The sequence below is a fragment of the Macaca nemestrina genome, chromosome 20, assembly GCF_043159975.1.
Source record: "Macaca nemestrina isolate mMacNem1 chromosome 20, mMacNem.hap1, whole genome shotgun sequence".
NCBI classification, from domain to species: domain Eukaryota; kingdom Metazoa; phylum Chordata; class Mammalia; order Primates; family Cercopithecidae; genus Macaca; species Macaca nemestrina.
The window spans coordinates 58,060,805-58,074,801 of record NC_092144.1 but is presented as its reverse complement, the minus strand read 5'-3'; the positions used below and the strand labels follow the sequence as shown (position 1 = coordinate 58,074,801).

Genomic DNA, 13,997 nt, shown 5'->3' with positions numbered 1-13,997 from the left:
TCGCAACCTCCACCTCCCGGATTCAAGTGATTCTCCTGTCTCAGCCTCCCAAGTAGCCGGAACTACAGACGCCAGCCACCATGCCAGGCTAATTTTTGTATTTTTAGTAGAGATGGGGTTTCATCATGTTAGCCAGGCTGGTCTTAAACCCCTGACCTCAAGTGATCCGCCCACCTTGGCCTCCGAAAGTGTTGTGATTAAAGGCGTGAACCACTGCACCCGGCAGAAACAGTCTGTTAAAATGGGAGTTTGGGAAAGAAATTTTTTTGAGACAGGGTCTTGCTGTGTCATCCAGGCTGGAATGTGGTGATACCACCACAGCTCACTGCAGCTTCGACCTCCCAGGCTCAAGGGATCCTGCCGCTCAGCCTTCCGAGTAGCTGGGAACACAGGTGGTGCCACCACACCTCGCTAATGTTTTAATTTTTTGTAGAGACGGGCTCTCACTATGTTGCCCAGGCCAGTCTCAAACTTCTGGGTTCAATCCATCCTTCCACCTCGGCTTCCCAAAGTGCTGGGATTAGAAAGCATGAGCCACCTCACTTGGCCTTGAAAATCCTTTTTTTTTTTTTTTTTGAGACAGAGTCTCACTCTGTCACCCAGGCTGGAGTGCAGTGGTGCAATCTCGGTTCACTGCAACCTCCGCCTCCTGGGTTCAAGCGACTCTCCTGCCTCCACCTCTCAAGCAGCTGGGACTACAGGCGCCCGCCACCATGCCCGGCTAATTTTTTGTATTTTTAGTAGAGACAGGGTTTCACCGTGTTAGCCAGGCAGGTTTCGATCTCCTGACCTCGTGATCCACCTGCCTCAGCCTCCCAAAGTGCTGGGATTACAGGCGTGAGCCACCATGCCTAGCTGAAAACGTTTTTAACTAATGAATTTACTGGTGGCTACTGTATTCATTTGATATAAAAATAATGACCATTCACAGGCCAGGCCCGGTGGCTCATGCCTGAGGCGGGTGGATCATGCCAGAGCTTGGTCCTGGGGTGTCCCCTGGAACCACCTAGACCAGCTGGTTCCTTCCACACAGGAGACCTCCAGGTGGGATGGGGGAGAGACACCCCACATTCAAGTAGGAGAAAAGCATGGAAAAGATACAGAGGCAACATTTTATTTCTTTCTTTTTTTTTTTTTTTTTTTTGAGACGGAGTCTCGCTCTGTCACCCAGGCTGGAGTGCAGTGGCCGGATCTCAGCTCACTGCAAGCTCCGCCTCCCGGGTTCACGCCATTCTCCTGCCTCAGCCTCCCGAGTAGCTGGGACTACAGGCGCCTGCCACCTCGCCCGGCTAAGTTTTTTTTTTTTGTATTTTTAGTAGAGACGGGGTTTCACTGTGTTACCCAGGATGGTCTCAATCTCCTGACCTCGTGATCCGCCCGTCTCGGCCTCCCAAAGTGCTGGGATTACAGGCTTGAGCCACCGCGCCCGGCCAACATTTTATTTCTTTCCACTTGTGTAATTTAAGCTTAAGCCAAACAGCTAGAAAATATACTTTTTTTTTTTTTTTTTTTTTTTTTTGAGACAGAGTCTTGCTTTGTTGCTCAGGCTGGAGTGCAGTGGTGTGATCATAACTCACTGCAGCCTCCGCCTCTCGGGTTGATCTTGATCTTGAGCCAAGATCAAGCCATTGCACTCCAGCCTGGGCAACAAGAGCAAAACTCTGGCTCAAAAATAAATAAATAAATAAAATAAAATAATGACCATTCACATCTTTCTCTTTGTGGCACTTGATTTTTATCTAGGTGGATTTCTGTGAAAGGGACAATCAGATAAGGCAATTTTGACTTTTCTTTTAGTAAAATAAAGGTTTTTTATTATTATTATTTTTTTTGAAACAGAGTCTTACTCTGTCACTCAGGCTGGAGTGCAGTGGCACAATCTTGGCTCACTGCAGCCTCCACCTCCCCGGTTCAAGTGATTCTCCTGCCTCAGCCTCCCGAGTAGCTGGGATTACAGGTGTGCACCACCACACCTGGCTAATTTTTTAATTTTTAGTAGAGAGGAGGTTTCACCATGTTGGCCAGGCTGGTCTCAAACTCCTCAACTTAGGTGATCCGCCCACCTTGGCCTCCCAAAGTGCTGGGATTACAGGCATGAGCCACCAAACTGGCTTTGGTGTCTTCTTAATAATGATGGTTACGCATCATCTCTCAGGATTTTGTCTACTCCACGGCAGGGATTTGACCGAGAACAGCAGTACTCAAGTTTTGCACATTGGAATTGCCTCAAAGCTTTAAAACATACTGGTGCCCCATCCCAACAACCTCACTATTATTATTATTTTTTTTTAAGAGATGGGGCAAGCCAGACGCCGTGGCTCAAACCTATAATCCCAGTGCTTTAGGAAGCTAGATGGGAGGATTGCTTGAGCCCAGGAGGTCGAGACCAGCCCAGACAACATAGAAAGACCCTATCTCTGCAGGAAAAAAAATTAAAAATTAGCCTGGCTTGGTGGCACATGGCTGTAGGCACAGCCACTAGGGAGGCTGGGGTACGAAGACTGCTTGAGCCCGAGAGTTCAGGGTTACAGTGAGCTGTAATCACACTGCTGCACGCCAGCCCGGGTGACAGAATGAGACCCTGTCTCGAAAGAAGGAAGGAAGGAAGGAAGGAAGGAAGGAAGGAAGGAAGGAAGGAAGGAAGGAAGGAAGGAAGGAAGGAAGGAAATAACCACTGCACGCCAACCTGGGTGACAGGGTGAGATCTTGTCTCAAAAAAAAAAAAAAAAAGGAAAGAAAAAGAAAATCAGGCCGAGTGTGGTGGCTCACGACTGTAATCCCAGTACTTTGGGAGGCTGAGGCGGGCAATTACCTGAGGTCAGGAGTTTGAGACCAGTCTGGCCAACATGGTAAAACTCTGTCTCTACTAAAATTACAAAAAAAATTAGCTGGGCGTGGTGGTGGGCGCCCGTAATCCAAGCTACTCGGGAGGCTGAGGCAGGAGAATCGTTTGAACCCGGGAGGTGGAGGTTGCAGTGAGCCTAGACTGCGCCATTGCACTCCAGCCTGGACAAAAAGAGCAAAACTCCATCTCAAAAAAAAAAAAAAAAAAAAAGGAAAAAAAAAAAAGAAAATCAGAAACTAGATCCAGGGACCTAGGATGAAGTTGGGTGTTAAAGCAAGAGGTTTTGGCCAGGCACGGTGGCTCACGCACTTTGTAATCCCAGCACTTTCGGAGGCTGAGGCAGGAGGATCACATGAGATCAGGAGTTCAAAACCAGCCTGGAAAACAGTGAAACCTCATCTCTACAAAATATACAAAAATGTCGGGTGCGGTGGCTCACGCCTATAATCCCAGTACTTTGGGAAGCCGAGGCAGGCCGACCATGAGGCCAAGAGATCAAGACCATCCTGGCTAACACGGTGAAACCCCATCTCTACTAAAAATACAAAAAATTAGCCGAGTGTGGTGGCGGGTGCCTGTAGTCCCAGCTACTCAGGAGGCTGAGGCAGGAGAATGGCGTAAACCCGGGAGGCGGAGGTTGCAGCGAGCCGAGATCGCGCCACTACACTCCAGCCTAGGCGACAGAGCGAGACTCCATCTCAAAAAAAAAAAAATAAATAAATAACTGGGTTTGGTGGTGGCAGGCACCTGTAATCCCAGCTACCCAGGAGGCTGAGGCAGGGGAATCACTTGAACCCGGGAAGCAGAGGTTGCAGTGAGCCAAGATCGCTCCACTGCACTCCAGCCTGGGAGAATGAGTGAGACTCCCTCTCCAAAAAAAAAAAAAGGAAAAAAAAAAAAAAAAAAACCCACGATGGCCCCCCTCTCTCCGATCCTTACAAGACAAAGACATTTCAACCTGCACTGTCTCCATCTCCATCCCGGAGCATGCAGGACGGTATTAAGCTTAAACTTGACCCATTTGTCGAAGGTACAATGACCTGTTCTCATATGTACCCTGAATCCTTTCATGTTACGCTTTTTGGCTACAGGCAGGAAAACAAAGAGAAATTCTTGCTGTTGCTAAGACAGACATGGGGAATTTCCAAGGCCTGCCTTCTGAAAGTCACCTCGTCCCTTCTTCCTTGGCCCAGTGAGAAGTTCAGATGTTTCCCTTGGGGATGCCCAGAACACAGCCTGGGATGATGATGAGAGGCGGGAGAGCTTCCTAGGAGATGGTAAAACTCCCTAGGCATTTTCGGATTTGGAAGGGAGTGAAGGGGGCTGGCATTGCTTGGGTGAAAAAGGAGGGAAATTGAATGGAGAAGATATAGCCAGGAGCGGTGGCTCCTGCCTGTAGTCTCAGCACTTTGGGAGACATGGGCTGGAGGATTGCCTGATTTCAGGAGTTTGAGACCAGCCTGGGCAACATGGAGAAACCCTGTCTTTACAAAAAAAAAAATTAGCCAGGCGCAGTGGCATGCACCTGTAGTCCCAGCTACTCAGGAGGCTGAGGTGGGAGAATCGCATGAACCCGGGAGGCAGAAGTTGCAGTGAACTGAGATCGCACCACTGCACCCCAGCCCGGGTGACAGAGCAAAACCCTGTCTCCAAAAATAAGAATTGAGGCTGGGCACGGTGACTCATGCCTGTGATTCCAACACTTTGGGAGGCCAAGGTGGGTGGATCATCTGAGGTCAGGAGTTTGAGACCGGCCTGGCCAACATGGTAAAACCCCATCTCTACTAAAAATACAAAAATTAGCTGGGCGTGGTGACTGGCGCCTGTGGTCACAGCTAGGGAGGCTGAGGCAGGAAAATTGCCTGATCCCGGGAGGCGGAGGTGGCAGTGAGCCGAGATTGCACAACTGCACTCCAACCTGGGCGACAGATTGAGACCCTGTCTCCAAAAACAAGAAGAATTGAGGACATTAAAAAGACAGGAATTCTGTTCTACTTAATCCATTCACTTTCTATTCAGCGAATCAGGGCACATGCAAACTCAATCTTCATTCATTAACAACTAATCCATGGCCCGGCGTGATGGCTCACGCCTGTAATCCCAGCACTTTGGGAAGCCGAGGCAGGTGGATCACCTGAGGTCAGGAGTTCCAGACCAGCCTGGCAAACATAGCGAAACCCCATCTCTACTAAAAATATAAAAATTAGCCGGGCGTGGTAGGCGGGCACCTGTAATCCCAGCTCCTTGGGAGGCTGGGGCAGGAGAATCGCTTGAATCTGGGAGAGGAGGTTGCAGTGAGCCGAGATTGCACCACACTGCACTCCAGCCTGGGTGACAGAGTGAAATCCTGTCTCCAAAAAAAAAGAATTGAGGAGATGAAAAAGAGAGGAATTCTGTTCTACTTAATCCATTCACTTTCTATTCAGCTAATCAGGGCACACGCAAATTCCATCTTCATTCATTAATAAACTAATCCATTTTCCATTCACTGATATGCCTGCAGGGCCCTGAAGCACCACCATCCCCCTCCCCCAGGCCCAGGATGTGATTCTGAATCTACAGTCAGACTGGACCACCTCTTCCCGCATGCCGCCAGAATGTCCACAGGAACTCCCTCACCTACAATAGATGGATTAGATTCCTCCCTACTCTTCCCACACTGTCAGAGTCTGACTGGTGTGAAGTTTCCGTGTTTTTATGTGTATTTTACTACCAGGGTCGGCTAGATAAGGAGGAGCTTTCATTACATCCTGGGAGTCTGTCCCCGGCACACACGCACAGCCGTCCTCCCTTCCCCCCACATCTGATCTAATTCTCTCTCTGCTCTGCTGAGGCTGGCCTGGCCTAAGAGGATTAGAGCATTTGCTAAACCGGACCAGGACAGGGTCAGAGAACCCGCTGTGGGGAGACCCAGGGCCAGGACGGCCACCAGGGGGCGGCAGAGGAAGTGAGACGCGGAGAGGGGTGTGGAGTGCCGAGGAGGGGGCGCTCGTCGGCTTAGCACCATGAACTATGTTCATTTTCAAATTTACAATGTTCAGATAAGTTATGAGAGTTCAGAAGAATTGAGCTAGGTTCCCGGAAACAAAATAAACAGATCAACTGAATCCTATGTACAAGACAAATATATTTTTAAAAAATAAGAAATTTAAAATACCATGTGAAATATCAGACAATAATAACAATGAAGTACAAGAAATAAATCTACAGAAAGATGCATGCAAGAGCTCTGTGATTAAATAATCATATTTCAGCCAGGCGCAGTGGCTCACGCCTGTAATCTCAGCACTTTGGGAGGCCAAGGGGGGGGGTTGATCACCTGAGGTCAGCAGTTTGAGACCAGCCTGGCCAACATGGTGAAACCCCATCTCTACTAAAAATACAAAAACTAGCTGGACATGGTGGCGTGCGCCTGTAATCCCAGCTACTCAGGAAGCCAAGGCAAGAGAATCACTTGAACCCAGGAGGTACTTTGCAGTGAACCAAGACTGCGCCACTGCACTCCAGCCTGAGCAACAGAGTGAGACTCTGTCAGAAAAATAATAGTAACAATAACATTTCATTAAGAACCTTTGTAAAACACCAATTGAATGAATATAAATAAGTACTAAGTCGACTAGACTTTGTAAAAACTTCAATTTCTCCCAAAAACATTTATAAATTTCATGTCATTGCAATTAAAATTCCAACAATTTTCTTGAAGAAACTTGAAAGCTCAAGTCTGGGCAACATGGAGAAACCTTGTCTTTATAAAAAATACAAAAATTAGCCGTGTGGTGGACCACACCTGTAGTTCCAGCTAGTCAGAAGGCTGAAGTAGGAGAATCACTTGAACCTGGGAAGCGAGGTTGCAGTGAGCCAAGATGGCACCACTGCACTCCAGCATGGATGACAGAGTGAGACTCTGTCTCAAGAAAAAATAGAGGCCGAGACGGGCGGATCATGAGGCCAGGAGATCGAGACCATCCTGGCTAACACAGTGAAACCCCGTCTCTACTAAAAAAATACAAAAAACTAGCCGGGTGAGGTGGCGGGCGCTGTAGTCCCAGCTACTCGGGAGGCTGAGGCAGGAGAATGACGTAAACCCGGGAAGCGGAGCTTGCAGTGAGCTGAGATCCGGCCACTGTACTCCAGCCCGGGCGACAGAGTGAGACTCCGTCTCAAAAAAAAAAAAGAAAAAAGAAACTTTTATAACAGTTTTTGTCCATCAAGTCTAATTTTTAAATTGGATTTTTTCTTCCACTAAAGTATCAATCTGCTGATGAATGTTTTGAATGCTACACACAGTGATCTACTTAACAAAAGCAAGAAGACAAGCCACAGAATAGGAGATCCTCGCAGAATATTAACCCCCAATGGAATTTTATGTTAAAACATCGTGGCTGGGTGCAGTGGCTCATGCCTCTAATCTCAGCACTTTGGGAGGCTGAGGCAGGTGGAACACTTCAAGGTCAGGAGTTCAAGGCCAGCCTGGCCAACATGGTGAAACCCCATCTTTACTAAAAATACAACAATTAGCCAGGCATAGTGGCTGGCACCTGTAGTCCCAGCTACTCAGGAGGCTGAGAATCACTTGAACCTAGGAAGCAGAAGTTGCAGTGAGCCAAGATCATGCCACTGTACTACAGCCCGGGCAGCAAAGCAAGGCTCTGACTCAAAAAAATACTTATATGAAATCAACTACAAAAAATGGGCCCAAAAGACCATGAATAGTCACTATTTAATAAAAATAAGAAAAAAAAATTTTTTTAAACTAAAAATAGTCACTATTTGAAAATGCCTAATGCCCATATGAGAATTTCTCAATCTCTCAATCATCAGGGAAATGGATATTACAACCACAGCAAAGCCACAAGTCACTGGATCAACAAACATTTAAAAAGTCTCACAATCCTCAGTGTTGGGGAGGATGCTGACAAGCAGGAGGGCTGGGAAAAGCCCTTTACAAAGCTCTCAAGTGGCATCCACTAATGCCAAACATCCCAGTGAGCAGTGACTCCAATCCCAGCAGAGAAATGCTCAGGCTCAATTCAAATGAGAGGGAGGCACATCCACAGGCCACCTGTGATGGCTGCACAGTGAAGACAGCAAATGTCCGCCTGCAGCCGGGTGGGTAAAGGGTGGTGCATTCACTGCAGAAAGTCACCAGCAGTGTGGACCAGCCACTCCAGGCCCTCTGGGATCTGAAGAACTTTGCAGGCACAGGCCCCCTATAAATCCAGTAATGACCCAAGGACTGAGTGATTTTCGTCCACGGAGCCATCCTTCTCTTCATACTGAGATGTCGAGGTAAACAGTGAGGATTCCTCGAACAGGTCCATGGGCGGGAGCAGCTCCATGAAGTCAGGGAATAACTGGGTTTCTGGCAACAAGTTGGAGGCATTGGGGCTCTGAGGCCTCGTGGTGCCTGGGGCTGGGGCTGGGAGTGATTCTGGACCTGGCATCAGGGCTCGGCCTAGGACTGGGTCTGGGATTGGGCCTGGGCCTGAGATGGGGGCGGGGAATGAACCTTGGCTCCAGCCTGGATCTAACATTGAGCCTGAGAGTGGACCTGACATTGGGCCTGGGATCTGGGCTGGGCCTGGGATAGGGCCTGGGATCTGGGCTGGGCCTGGGATAGGAGCTGGGATTGGGCCAGGGCCTGGACCCTGGGCAGCCGGGAGGCCCCCCTGGGCTCCACACCCAGGGCCACCCCAGGTCCGGTGGAGGCTGTAGATCGTGGGTTCTGCTGCTGGGAGGACTCCCCAGGGGCCTGGCTGAGGGGAGATCCAAGAACCCCGGCTCTGCGGGAACTCAGGACCCCCAGGGACGGAAGCGAAGGCTGCAGGGACTAGGGGTGCAGCACGGGCTCCTCGGCCTCTCCGCCCAGGGACGCGCTGCGGCTGCTGCTGGAGCCGTCGCTCCCGAGCTAGTTTGGCGCGGCGATTCTTGAACCACACCTGGGGGCATTGGGGACAGGGAGGAGGTGTGAAGGAGGGCCTCGCGCGGTCCGGTGAGCCGCTTGGGGGCGGGGCCGGCCTCAACCCTCTCCCAGTGTTCACCCCCACCCCGCGCCCACCATAAGAGGGCCCCCGGCTCCCAGGCCCGGAGAAGGGAGGGGAGAGGGAGGGGAAAAGAAGGGGAGGAGGGTGGGGTGGGAGGGGTGAAGGGTGGGGTGGGAGGGGAGGAGCGGGGCCTGCTGCCCGGGAGCCCGGGGGGCCAGGGAGGGTTCGAGGGGAGGGACCGCGGGTTCTCAGGGGGGCCTGAGGTCTGGGCACCGGGAGACCTCGTGGGGCACAGCTTGGGCCGATCCTGTGGGCGGGTTTGGGTTGGCAGAGAGTTGGAACAGGACTCGATGCAGCCCGGGTCTACACTGGCGGGACCCCTTGCGTGGCAGGGCAGGAGGTGGTCGGGCGGGCCAGGCCCCGGTGAGTGAGAGATGAAGAGGCTCCTTGGGGTGACTGGGGCGGGAAGAGGGGGGTGGGAGTCAGACCTGCAGTTGGTGCTCCTTGAGGCCAAGTGCCTTCGCCAGATTCAGTCGCTTGTCATAGTTCGGGTACTGGTCGTTCTGAAAGGAACTTTCTAGCACTTCCTGCTGGCTTTGAGTGTAGACCGTGCGCTCCTGCCGCTGTCTCCTTGGAGGGTCCGGGACCAGGGAAGGGCCTGGGGGCGGGAGGGAAACAGGTCAGAGAAGGCCCCAGGGAGCCCCCGGCCCCGCCTAGGGACCCCGTCCCCTGCCCGAGGCCAGGAGCCCAGGCAGCGTGGGCTGGGGCGGCACCGCGGATGGCAGCCTGGTATCCGGACCAGACCTTGCACCTCTCTGGGCCTCAGGGTCCACATCTAGGAAATGGGCATGATAACAGCTCCTGTATTATTAGGGACCCCACAGAAGGGAAGGCAGGCAGCCTAGGCGTCTCACCTGGGAGCAGACAGGGCTGCTTCAGGCCTGCTCAGCCCTCCCCCGCTGCCCCTTCCCCTCCCATCCAAGGGCTATAGGGACCCTGACACTTGCAGGGGTGCAGGCACCTGCCCAGTCATCTGCTCCACTCAACTGCATGGTTTAATATCTTTCCTTCTTTCTCTTTCTTGGAGAGGGGATCTCACTCTGTCACCCAGGCTGGAGTGCAGTGATGTGAACACGGCTCAAGGCAGCCTCCACCTCCTGGGCTCAAGCAATCCCCCCGCCTCAGTCTCCCGAGTAGCTGGGACCACAGGTGTGCACCACCACCCCGGGGTAACTTTTGTATTTTTGGTAAAGATGGGTCTCACTGTGTTGGCCCAGCTGGTTTCAGAGTCCTGGGCTCAAGTGATCCTCTCAACTTGGCCTCCCAAAGAGCTGGGATCACAGGCATGACACGCTTCGCCCAGTTGCATGATTTTTCATTTCCCAAATGCCCCTAAGTTCTCCCCTCTCTGCAGGACGGGAAGCCTCCCACACAGGCCCAGCCCTGCTCTGGCTACCGAGATCTGCACTCTGCAGCCTAGGCCACAGGATCAGCTCAGACCCCTCACACCCCTGCCCCCGCTCACCTTGGCGATGACCAGGGTCTTGCATCCTGCGTCCTGCTCTGTTCCCAAACACAAGTGTGTACTGACAAGTGCTTGGCTCTTAAATCACTTCTGTGCTGTGCCCACCCTGGCCCACCCTGCTGGGACCCTCCCTTTCCCACCCTGCCCTGCAGTCCCATCCCCTGGAGGAGCTGAATGATGGATGAACCTCAGTGGGCAACACAGCCTTGGTTTCACCCTCGTGGGCCCAGGCAAGGTGGCATTCCACGCGGGGTTGGGGAGTCAGCATTGTGACCTGTGGTTGGGGTCCCCATCTCAGGAGAGGCACCGCCAGTCAGCCCCCAGGAGTCATCCTTGTTCCTTCCCAGGGCTGGGGCCCCGCATGACCAATGTCAGCGAGTCTACCCACTCCTCCCGGCTCCCAGGCTGCCCATCTTTTCCAGCCACCATCCCTCCCTCCTGGATGACCCCACAGCCTCCTCTTTGGTCCTTTGAGGCCACTCTGGCCCCTACTATTCATTCTTGTAGTTACCTCTCCTCCAACCAGGAGGGGACACAGTCTGATGGATGTTTCCATGGGCCGCTGCTGATCGGCTCTTGTGAGTGAATGAACCCGCTGCTGATGTATACAGGGAACCCATGACCTTGGTTCACACAAGTCAGGTCCCTTAGAGATGCATCCGCTGTGTCAGACCCCTGGCTGCCCTCATCTCCTCATAGCAGGACCCACATGGGTTCAGGGGTCAAGGAGATTGACAAGGCTTATGAACCGGGGAGCTAAAAATTAGTCAATCAAGGCCGGACATGGTGGCTCACACCTGTAATCCTAGCACTTTGGGAGGCCGAGGTAGGCAGATCACCTGAGGTCAGGATTTCGAGACCAGCCTGGCTAACATGGCAGAACCCCGTCTCTACTAAAACTACAAAAAGAATAGCTGGACCTGGTGGCAGGCACCTGTAATCCCAGCTACTTGGGAAGCTGAGGCAAGAGAATCACTTGAACCTGAGGGGTGGAGGTTGCAGTGCAGCCTGGGCAACAGAGGGAGACTCCGTCCACACCTCCCGCAAAAAAAAGAAAAGAAAAGAAAAACAAATGACTCATGCAATCAATTTCAAAATTCAATAAAACTCAGACATAAACAGGCCTCGCTCGTTGTTTTCACCGGATACTTAGAGTTCTGTTGTAGAAAGCAGCATCCCCAGCAATGATTCCTCATCGCATGTGTTGTCCGGCTTCATCTACAGGACATGCTGGGAACACAGTAGTGACCCCGGAGATTTTGCACTGTGGCTATTTATTTGGCCAATAAAGGCATAAACAGATGAACAAGCTCACTGGTACTATTTTGTAAAGATAGACATTTAAATATAAGAAAGTTTGGCCAGGTGCAGTGGCTCATACCTGTAATCCGAGCACTTTGGGAGGCTGAGGCGGGAGGATAACCTGAGGTCGGGAGTTCGAGACCAGCCTGACCAACATAGACAAACTCCGTCTCTACTAAAAACACAAAATTAGCTGGGCGTGGTGGCACATGCCTGTAATCCCAGCTGCTCAGGAGGCTGAGGCAGGAGAATTGCTTGAACCTGGGAGGTGGAGGTTGTGGTGAGCCAATATCGCACTATTGCACCCCAGCCTGCGCAACAATAGTGAAACTCCATCGCAAAATAAATAAATAAATAAATACAAACTGAAACAAAACAAATAGTGGCTGGGCATGATGGCTCATGCATGTAATCCTAGGGCTTTGGGAGCCAAGGCAGAAAGATCACTTGAGGTCAGGAGTTCGAGACCAGTCTGGGCAACATAGCAAGAAGACCTTATCTCTACAAAATATATATATATTTTAAAAACTAGCCAGGCATGGTGGTAGGTACCTGTAGTCCCAGCTACTTGGGAGGCTGAGACGGGAGGATGCCTTGAGCCCAGGAATTCGAGGCTGCAGTGAGCCATGATCAAACCACTGCACACCAGCCTGGGCGACAGAGCAAGACCCTGTCTTGGAAATAAATAAATAAATTGTAAAACAAATAGATGGTATGTTACAAGTTCACTGCACTATTTTTTTTCTTTCTTTTTTTTTTTTTTTTTTGAGACGGAGTCGCACTCTGTCGCCCAGGCTGGAGTGCAGTGGCGCAATCTCAGCTCACTGCAAGCTCTGCCTCCCGGGTTCATGCCATTCTCCTGGCTCAGCCTCCCCAGCAGCTGGGACTACAGGCGCCCGCCACCATGCCCGGCTAATTTTTTTATATTTTAAGTAGAGCTGGGGTTTCACCGTGTTAGACAGGATGGTCTCGATCTCTTGACCTCGTGATCCACCTGCCTCGGCCTCCCAAAGTGCTGGGATTACAGGCATGAGCCACCACACCCGGCCTCACTGCACTCTTTTAAACGGTTGCTTAGTATCTCATAGTGGCATCCTTCCATCATTGTATCTATATTCTGCTTCCTTTCTGGGAACAGTTTACCATAATTGCACATTTTGTTCCACTTTTCGGTAGCTGGGAACACATTATTCACCAAGGCAGATGATGGCCCTGCTGTCAACAGAAATGATCTTGCAGTTTTCTTGGTCTATAAGATGTGAGTAGAAGGTCCCCCTCACTGTAATTTCTTTTTTTTTTTCTTTTTTTTTTTTTTTTGAGACAGAGTCTCATGCTGTTGCCCAGGCTGGAGTGCAGTGGCGCGATCTCGGCTCACTGCAAGCTCCGCCTCCTGGGTTCCCGCCATTCTCCTGCCTCAGCCTCCTGAGTAGCTGGGACTACAGGCGCCCGCCACCGCGCCCGGCTAATTTTTTGTATTTTTAGTAGAGACGGGGTTTCACTGTGGTCTCGATCTCCTGACCTTGTGATCCTCCCGCCTCGGCCTCCCAAAGTGCTGGGATTACAGGCTTGAGCCACCGCGCCCGGCTTTTTTTTTCTTGAGACAGAGTCTTGCTCTGTCGCCCAGGCTGGAGTGCAGTAGCCGGATCTCAGCTCACTGCAACCTCTGCCTCCCGGGTTTACACCATTCTCCTGTCTCAGCCTCCTGAGTAGCTGGGACTATAGGCGCCCGCCACCTCGCCCGGCTAGTTTTTTTTTTTTTTTTTTTTTTGGTATTTTTTAGTAGAGACGGGGTTTCACCGGGTTAGCCAGGATGGTCTCGATCTCCTGACCTCGTGATCCGCCCGTCTCAGCCTCCCAAAGTGCTGGGATTATAGGCTTGAGCCACCGCACCCGGCCTTGTAATTTCTAAAAGAAATCAAATGTAAGACTTTGCATATTCGAGGCCAGGCGTGGTAGCTTATGCCTGTAATCACAGCACTTTGGGAGGCCGAGGTGGGCGGATCATGAGGTCAGGAGTTTGAGGCCAGTCTGGCCAACATAGTGAAACCCCATTGCTACAAAAAATACAAAAAAATAGCTGGGCGTGGTGTTGGGCGCCTGTAATCCCAGCTACTTGGGAGGCAGAGGCAGGAGAATTGCTTGAACCCAGGAGGCAGAGGTTGCAGGAAGCCTAGATCGCACCACTGCACACCAGCCTGGGTGACAGAGCAAGACTCTGTGAAAAAAAAAAAAGAAAAAACTTTGCATATTCGATTGGCAAAGATTAAGACAAAAGACTCTACCTAGGCTTAGTAGGTGAAGGGGTAGGGAATCTGATTATTTCTCCAGAAATGGTTTTGGA

General features: G+C 51.3%; 1 protein-coding gene across 1 annotated transcript; it reads right to left on the bottom strand.

Annotated features, from left to right (window-relative positions):
- Window positions 1-7,850: 7,850 nt before the first annotated feature.
- LOC105478688 (tetrapeptide repeat homeobox 2) lies at window positions 7,851-10,390 on the bottom strand. Its single transcript, XM_071088148.1, has 3 exons — window positions 10,355-10,390; window positions 9,318-9,487; window positions 7,851-8,784 (listed from the first exon to the last, which is right to left on the bottom strand). Exons 1-3 carry the CDS (start codon window positions 10,377-10,379, stop codon window positions 8,056-8,058), a joined length of 924 nt encoding a protein of 307 aa, XP_070944249.1. The 5' UTR covers window positions 10,380-10,390; the 3' UTR covers window positions 7,851-8,055.
- Window positions 10,391-13,997: the final 3,607 nt, after the last annotated feature.

Bases quoted from the DNA above. Each gene is read 5' to 3' on its own strand.
- LOC105478688 (XM_071088148.1), bottom strand. From the start codon at position 10,379: ATGCAAGACCCTGGTCATCGCCAAG. The intron at 9,488-10,354 runs GTGAGCGGGGGC...TCCCGCCCCCAG, and splicing joins AGACCCTGGTCATCGCCAAG to GCCCTTCCCTGGTCCCGGAC. The intron at 8,785-9,317 runs GTCTGACTCCCA...CAATGCCCCCAG, and splicing joins TCAAGGAGCACCAACTGCAG to GTGTGGTTCAAGAATCGCCG.